The sequence below is a fragment of the Panthera onca genome, chromosome D1 (assembly GCF_046562875.1).
Source record: "Panthera onca isolate mPanOnc1 chromosome D1, mPanOnc1 haplotype 2, whole genome shotgun sequence".
NCBI lineage: Eukaryota > Metazoa > Chordata > Mammalia > Carnivora > Felidae > Panthera > Panthera onca.
Window position 1 is genome coordinate 5,796,330 of NC_138348.1, and position 8,409 is coordinate 5,804,738.

The 8,409-nt window shown below is 53.2% G+C and overlaps 1 protein-coding gene across 5 annotated transcripts in view; it reads left to right on the forward strand.

Moving 5' to 3' along the window:
• The window catches only part of SPTBN2 (spectrin beta, non-erythrocytic 2), a 39,815-nt gene extending 34,218 nt beyond the window's left edge, over window positions 1–5,597 (forward strand). For 4 of the 5 annotated variants that reach the window (XM_060607351.3, XM_060607352.3, XM_060607349.3 and 1 more), the window contains 11 exons: window positions 694–938; window positions 1,032–1,170; window positions 1,434–1,518; window positions 1,793–1,989; window positions 2,290–2,432; window positions 2,523–2,598; window positions 2,683–2,733; window positions 2,955–3,175; window positions 3,690–3,863; window positions 4,364–4,406; window positions 4,734–5,597. In XM_060607351.3, coding sequence (XP_060463334.1) covers window positions 694–938; window positions 1,032–1,170; window positions 1,434–1,518; window positions 1,793–1,989; window positions 2,290–2,432; window positions 2,523–2,598; window positions 2,683–2,733; window positions 2,955–3,175; window positions 3,690–3,863; window positions 4,364–4,406; window positions 4,734–4,967 — 1,608 coding nt within the window. In that variant the 3' untranslated portion in view covers window positions 4,968–5,597. The other variant, XM_078433713.2, reaches the window with a different exon arrangement.
• The last annotated feature ends 2,812 nt before the right edge of the window (window positions 5,598–8,409 follow it).

Below are 8,409 nucleotides of genomic sequence, written 5' to 3' on the forward strand. Positions count from 1 at the left end.
CCAAGCATGGTGATGTGGGGGAGCGGGGGGGGGGGGGGGAGGAGGCGGTGCTCAGAGGAGACTTCATGGGAAATGGTGGGGGGTTGGCATCCTCTGGAGGGATGCTTAAGGACAAAGTTAGAGTGGTTCCAGGGAAACCTCTCTGGACAGGGTATATCTAGCCACAGCATCCACACCTTTAATGACCAGCCTTCATGGGGGCCCATGACATTTTCAGATGGTCTCAATGGCTGGATTCTTCATAGCATACTAAAATCTGCGTGTTGGTCCCACCCAGGTCAGAGCTCCAGACCCACACCACAGAAGCATAGATTCTTTCTCCAAACGTTTAAACCCAGTCAACCAATACCCAAGTCCCTTCATGGCTGCAAATCTCATTCTAGCAATCGTTGAGGCCCCTTGTGTCCTGGGCAGGCCTCTGGAAGCTCAATTGGCCAGTGGTCTGTTTAAAAGATTGCCCCCGCCAGACTCCCCAGGCCCCATGTTGAGACCCAGCAGGGCAGGGTATGACAGGGCTTACTCTGGGCACCGGCCTTCATTTTTCCCGGCCGCTACCCTCTGCTCTGCCTCCTGCTTCTCTGGCTGGTAAAATGGATGGCAGATTGAGCACAGAGACCAGGACCGGAGAGACCCCTGCTCGTTGGAGTCCCCCAGCTCTGCCTCACTCTGAGCGGGGGTGGGGGGGGTCCACAGGTCCAGCAGGTGCAGGATGATGGCCATCGGCTCCAGAAGGCCTATGCTGGAGACAAGGCTGAGGAGATCGGCCGCCACATGCAGGCGGTGGCTGAGGCCTGGACCCAGCTTCAGGGAAGCTCTGCCGCCCGCCGCCAGCTGCTCCTGGACACCACGGACAAGTTCCGCTTCTTCAAGGCCGTCCGGGAGCTGATGCTGTGGATGGATGGGGTGAACCTGCAGATGGATGCCCAGGAGCGGCCCCGGTGAGGCCACGGTGCCCTGCAGCCTCCGAGGGCTGTGGGCTGGGGGCTGGGACAGGGTTGTGGGCAGCGGTAATGTGGTCTCTGTACCCCCAGGGATGTGTCCTCCGCAGATCTGGTCATCAAGAACCACCAGGGCATCAAGGCAGAGATAGAGGCCAGGGCCGACCGCTTCTCCTCTTGCATCGACATGGGGCAGGGGCTGCTTGCCAGGAGCCACTACGCAGCTGAGGAGGTGGGTGAGGTGTGGGTGCAGCCAGGTCATCCTCACAGGGGGAGGCCTCGGTGCTGATCTCTCCTCTGAGTCTTCCTCCTCCCTCTCGTTCTTCCTTCGCAGAACCACCCCCTTCCCCTTGGTGCTGTTCACGATTTCCCCATTCCAACTTGCCCCCAGAACCGTCTGCCTCCTGAAATCAGAAATCTCTAGTTCCCTGTGTGAGTCCTCCAGAGACCCCAGAAAGGTCCTACTGGGTGCTAACTCACGTCTCTGCCCCCTAGATCTCGGAGAAGCTGTCTCAGCTGCAGGCACGGCGCCAGGAGACAGCAGACAAGTGGCAGGAGAAAATGGACTGGCTCCAACTTGGTGAGCTGCCGTGGGCGCCAGGGAACTGGCTGAGGGCACCAGGCCCTGGGAGAAGGGGCTGGGGATCTTGCACCCTGTAGTTTCCAGAGTGTGTAAGACCAAGAGTCCTGGGCATGGAATTCAAGGTGCCTGCCCTTGGTACTGCCTGGCTCTGCCCTGCGCTCCTGCCCTGGGGCACTAGCTCCCTCTGTGTCCCTGTTCTTGAAGCGCTGTGGCAACAGTGCCCTGCTGGTGCTCTGACCTGCTATCTCCTCCTGACCCCCCAACCCCCCAGTTTTGGAGGTGCTCGTATTTGGGAGAGATGCGGGTATGGCGGAGGCCTGGCTGTGCAGCCAAGAGCCGTTGGTGAGAAGCGCTGAGCTGGGCTGCACAGTCGATGAAGTCGAGAGCCTCATCAAGCGTCATGAGGCCTTCCAGAAGTCCGCAGTGGCCTGGGAGGAACGTTTCAGTGCACTGGAGAAACTCACCGCGGTGAGGAATGCCCTCCCCTCCCACTGCCCCAGACCTGCGCTCTGTCCTGCTTGATGAAGACGTGTCTTCCCTTCCCACTGTACCAGCGTGTCCTGGATGTGAGCCGTGGGTGCCTGTTGTACCACGGCTCCAAGAGCCCTCAGCTCCCCCGTTGCTTCTAATCCCCACCTTCTTTTGAAATTCTATTTTCTATCCTTTCTGTTCCATCAGGCGAGCTGAGGCATCTCAGCTTTCCCCAGTGCCCTCCCTGGTCCTTTTGAGTGCGACCTTCTATGCTCTGACCCCAGAATGTTTTGACAGCTGGAGGAGCAGGAGAAGGAGCGGAAAAGAAAGAGGGAGGAGGAGGAACGGAGGAAACAGCCCCCTGCCCCAGAGCCCACAGCCGGTCTGTCTGAAGGGGACCTGGTGGACAGCCAAACAGCTCCCGATGCCACCCGGGATGGGTGAGAGCTGGGACCCTTGGGGACAGAGAACGCGGCTGAGTCTGAGCAACCCAAGGACTTAACGCTCTGTCTCACCTTCTGCTGTTCCAGAACCCGCCCCCGGCCGCCAGCATCTGCACAGCAGGCCAGCGTCAACGGAGTCTGCACAGATACAGAGTCCCCTCAGGTGACCCCCACTGCCCTGTGCCCCCCCCATCAGGATCTTAGCTCCCCATCTTGCATGTCCTCTTACAGCTTTTTGTCCTCATAGCCCCTGTTGGAACAACAGAGACTGGAGCAAGGCAGCTTCCCAGAAGGACCTGTGAGTTTCACCCAGAGGTGTGGGTGTTAATAACGGGAGATGAAGGGAAGAAGAGGGGTGTGAGCCAGGCGGTGGGGATCTCGGGGATAGGATAAGACAGGGGCCCAGAGGAAACAGGCGGCGGGAAGACCAGCTCTTGGACTTCAAGCTTCATGACATTTGGGCTAGGTATTTCCCATCTGGTCCTTTGACACTGACACTGTTGTCCATTTTGCCCACAGGGGTCTGGCACAGGGGACGAGGCCAACGGGCCACGGGGGGAGAAGCAGACCCGGACGCGAGGCCCAGCCCCTCCCGTAATGCCCCAGAGCAGGTCATCGGAGCCAGCCCGGGTTGCCACCTTGCCTCCTCGAGGCCCAGAGCTCTCTGCCCAGGAGCAGATGGAAGGGATGCTATGCCGCAAACAGGAGATGGAGGCCTTTGGCAAGAAGGCTGCCAACAGGTACTGGCCCTGGCCGCACAGCGTCGGTGGCCTCTCGGCTCCTGCCTTCTAAAGAGGCTTCCCTGGGCTCAGTCGGTTGAGCGTCCGACTTTGGCCCAGGTCGTGATCTCGTGGTTTGTGGGTTCGAGCCCCACGTCGGGCTCTGTGCTGACAGCTCAGAGGCTGGAGCCTGATTCAGATTCTGTGTCTCCCTCTCTCTCTGCCCCTGCCCCACTCACGCTCTGTCTCTCTCTCAAAAATAAACATGAAAAATAAAATAAATAAAAAGAGGCTTTCCTGGAACCTCTTCCAAATAGACAGGGAAGAGGTATGGTATAGGAGGAGGGTCCTCTGGGAGAGGGAGAGGACCCAAGAGAAGAGCAGGGGCCTCAGGTGATGGTCAGGAGTGTGTAAAGATAAGGGGCCCAAAGACAGGAATGGCACTGGAAGCCCTCGGACACCCAAGCTAGGGTTCTAGGCCCCATAGAGACCAGTCACCTGTCTCACCTCATCACCTACACCACATCCCTCCCAGGTCATGGCAAAACGTGTACTGCGTCCTGCGGCGTGGGAGCCTTGGCTTTTATAAGGATGCAAAGGCAGCCAGCACAGGAGTGCCATACCACGGAGAAGTGCCTGTCAGCCTGGCCAGGGCCCAGGGCAGCGTCGCCTTTGATTATCGAAAGCGCAAACACGTCTTCAAGTTGGGGTAGGAATGCAAAGTGCCCTCAGGATGGGAGGGGAGTTGGGGGCGATACGAAGTATAGGGGAGCCACAAGCTAGTAGAGGGAATCGAGTCACAGGGCTGGGTGTTTGGAGACAGAGATGTAGGTGAGGGAACGGGAGGGGGTCTGGTTGCACTCAGGGCGCAGGAGCACCAAGATGCGGGCCTGCCTGCTGATGTCAAGCAAAAAATTATCGTGCATGGGAAATCTGAAGGCGGCCTGCCTCCGGGGACCTCCAGGGGCCTGCCTCTGCCTGCCAGCAAGCAGCCAGTGCAGGAGGCACAGCCTGGGATGCAGGTGAGCTCACCGTGGTCCTCAGCAGCCAAGCAGGAAGGGCCTGCTTTTGCACAGCGCTGGGAAAGTGCAGGATGCGCAGAACGTGCCCTCCAGCCTGCTCTCAGGGTGATCACTGGGACTCCACGAGCGCTGGTGTCGCCGGTCCAGATTCTCAGCTCTGCTCTGAGGCTTCTCTTTCTCCCAACAGCTTGCAGGATGGAAAAGAATATTTATTCCAGGCCAAGGATGAGGTGAGCTTGCCCCTTCTCCCCCCGCGTCTCTATCTCTGGGCCATTCTCAGAACCTTCCAGTTGTAGATTCCCCTTTCTTCCCTCTCCTCTCTTTTTCCTTAAGTGTCTCCCTCTTCGTGAGCAGATAGCTCACAGTGTGCCACCTGGACGTTTGTGAAGGCCACCCAAAAACCTGTTCCCCGTCTTAAAGGGGTCATTTTCTCCAGTGAGACAAAATAGTCCAAACACTTCCCTGCCTGCTCCTCCTCGGCTTCCCAGCGTCTGCAGGCCACAGCTTCAGCCCGGCTGCCTTGACGCTGACCACCTGTCTTCCCGTGCCCTCCGCAGGCAGAGATGAGCTCATGGCTGCGGGTGGTAAATGCAGCCATTGCGACTGCGTCCTCTGCCTCTGGAGAGCCTGAAGAGCCAGCGGTGCCCAGTGCCGCCCGGGGCATGACTCGGGCCATGACCATGCCCCCGGTATCACCGGTCGGGGCTGAGGGGCCTGTCGTGCTTCGAAGCAAGGACGGCAGAGAACGAGAGAGAGAAAAACGCTTCAGCTTCTTCAAGAAGAGCAAGTAGTTGGGGGCGAGACTCCCAGGCCAGCTTCTTCCCTGTATTCAGGAAACTGCCAGGGACTGTCAACAGGGACCACCCTCTTGTCAGGACAACTGCCTGCTGCTAGGGTCTGTTGCCAAGGTCAACCCATCACCAGGAACTGTTGGGGGGTGGGGGGGACAAGTCAGTGTTCCCAAGGGCAATGCTCCTCTTCTGCTATTTAATTCCAGACTGGTGGTGGGACCCAGGCAACCCCCAATTCCACTCCCGCCTCCTGACTTCTTCCCTCTCCCCCAGCCCTATGCCTCTACCCTGACTCCGGTGCGGACAGCCCTGCACCCTCAACATAGGCCATGTGGGGAATGGCTGCCCCTGCCTCAGGTCATTCTCCCACCACGGCTAGGGCATGCCCCTCGGTTCCTTGCCCCTGGGGACCAGCCAGGAACCTCTCAGAGCTGAAGCAGGACCTGGGGGCAAGATTGCCAGATGGCCGAGTCAGAGGTGCCGAAATTCCCCCTTCCCATCCTAACTCGTCCTCTGACTCGAGTGGCTGCCCATCTGCAGCAACGCTCAATGGCTTCCAGGTGTGAGTTGTCCGAGGGCAACCACAGCCTTGAGTCTGGCCAAGGAGGTGATTAAACAGCTCAGCTTGTCTTACTGCTTCTGGGTGTCTTTGCTTTCCCGACCACAAGCCCCTCTGCCTATGCCCACGTTCTTGCCTTTGGCTCTGGTCTCCCGTATGTCAGGTTTCCGCAATGCCCCCAGCCTCCAAACCATCAAAGAACCACATTATCTTGAGAGCTTCCCTACTTTGGTCTCATTTCCCCGTGATAATGACCTCCAGTTTGCTGGGTTGATTAATGGCAAGCCTCAGTTTTAGACCAAAGAAGTTCACCATGGGTCAGGATGTTAACAAGCACTGTTAATGTTAAAGGCAGTGAACAACTAATTCCCCGGTGCACAACTTTCTTTACTCACGACTCTCTCAACTATTTTCAAAAATGAAAGACTGAATTGCCACAAGCAAGTCTCAGCCACTGCTCAGCCCAGCAGTGGAGAGTGGAGCACAGAGGGGGTGGTTATGGACCCCGTCTTCCCTCCCGAATGGAGAGGATCAAGGGAGTTCAGACAGGGATCAGATTAAGTGGCAAATTCCACTGACGGGTAGGATGACATCACCCTGGGAAGCCACGAGGTACATGCAAAGTGTGTAAATACACACACATACAACAGAATATATTCTAGATCTGGTGAAGTATTAAAAAAAAAACAAAACACCCGGTAGCTTTCTCCTTTGTCTTTGGCTGGCAATTGGAAGTTTCAGGCAATAGTATTGCCTTGGTGACCTCCTACGGGAAAAGCTTTGTTCTTTCATTTTTTCCCCATAAATACACAACCATTTCTTTTGGGGGCTCAGAGAAGATCTTTCCAGAGAAGCAGCCCTATCTGTAATTTTTAAAAATTTTAACTTCCAGTATAGTTAATGTACAGTGTTATGTTAGTTTCAGGTATACACTCTAGTGATTCAACAATTCCCTACATCACCCAGTGCTCATCACGACAAATGCATTCCTTAATCCTCATCACCTGTTTCACCCATGCCCCCTCCCCCACCCCCTCCCGTGAGCAGCTCTATATTTAGCATAATTGGCCAAGGGCCCTGGCTCTGTAGACCCCTGACCATCGTCAGCCACGACAGAGAGTCAGGTGTGTGCAGGCCCAGGACTGGCACAACACAGCCCCAGAATGGTCTCCAGACATGAGATCTGGTAGACCAGATAGCTCACCGAATAATTCTCCCTTTCTCGTAAGAAAAGCAGATTCAGAACTATCCTACAGTAAACATGTTGGATAAATGTAACTGAACAATCCGTCGTGGGACTATACATCAGTACAACCTTCTCTTGTTCTTCGGGTACAACTGTAAAATCTCCACTGTATGAAGGAAGAAAAAGTCATACACTGTCGAGCCCTCAGACTCGACACTCCAACATGGCAAGCCTGGGAGTTAAGAGGGAGAGCAAGAATGGGAAATTTTAGAAGGAAATGTATATAGGAGTGAGAAATTAATGAAGAAATGATCGTTTTAACATGTGAAATGTGAATGTCAGTAGGGCAGCTAAGTACAGCAGTCTTGCAGGATGCAGTCAGTCACTGTGAAAGGAGAAGTAATGGAGATGTGGTTTGAGCATCATCTAGGGGGCAGCTGAAGCTACCTGAGGACATGAATCCTTAAGAACAGAACATAGAAGAGGATCAGCATAAGGTCAGGGAGTAAGTCTTAAGAGATCCCTTTGGATATGAGTGCAAGAAAAGAAAAGCTCCAGAAAGAGAATGAAATGGAGAGTGGGGGATACAAGACAGGTTAAAGCACAAAAATGCAGTAAGTGCAGGCACCACAAGTCACGGGGAAATATGGGCAGATAAAAATGGATTGAGAAAAATGTATTTGTCATCTTACTGAACATCACCTCTAAGGATGAACTCTAGATCTGGGCTGTCCAAGACAGTAGCCATGAGCCACATGTAGCTACCCAGCACTTGAAATGTGGCTAGTCCAAATTGAGATGTGCTGTAAGTACAATGCTCACCAGTTTCAAAAATGGAAGAGGAAAAAAAATTAATATTTCATTAATACTTTTTATATTGATTATATGTTGAAATATTTTAGCTTTATTGGGTTTCAAAAGTATTAAACTGAACTTCAACGGTTTCATTTTACTTTTTAAATGTCTTTCCTAGAAAATAACATGTTTTTAAGTTTTTGTTTTTAAGTAATCTCTCCACCCAACGTGGGGCTCACACAACCCTGAGATCAAGGGCCTCATGCTGCACTGACTGGCCAGCCAGGGACCCCTGGATGGCACTGTTTTAAATTGACTACAGACCTAATGTAAAAAGGACAAACATTACTGTTAATAGAGAAAAATGTAGGGGAATATATTTGTGACTCCAGGGGGAAGAAAAGGACATCTTATACAAAAGTTCAAAAGCACAAACTTTAAGACAAAAATGAGATTCCATAAAAAATTAGGAATTTCTGTTCAATGAAGGACATCATGGACAACGTTGATAATTTAGTGGAACGACAGAAAATATTTGAAACCAATAAGAGATTTATATCTAGAATACACAAGAAAATCCTGCAAATCGACAACAAAGAGGAGATTACTACCACTAAGAAAGATGAGCAAAAGATATGAACAGGAAATTTACAGAAGAACAAACCCCAAAAAACTTTACACCTATTATACTGGTAAAAATTTGAAAACTGGATAATGTCCAACATTGGCAGAGTTGATATACAGGGCCCCTCACGTGCTGCAGGTGGGAGGTTAGACTGGTATAATTTTTCTGGAGAACAACTTGGTACTACTTAGATAAGTTAGTTCCAAGAATACCCTATGACCCAGCAAACTAGCAATTCCACCCCGGGTTTATATCCCTCCAAATTCTCACAGGGATC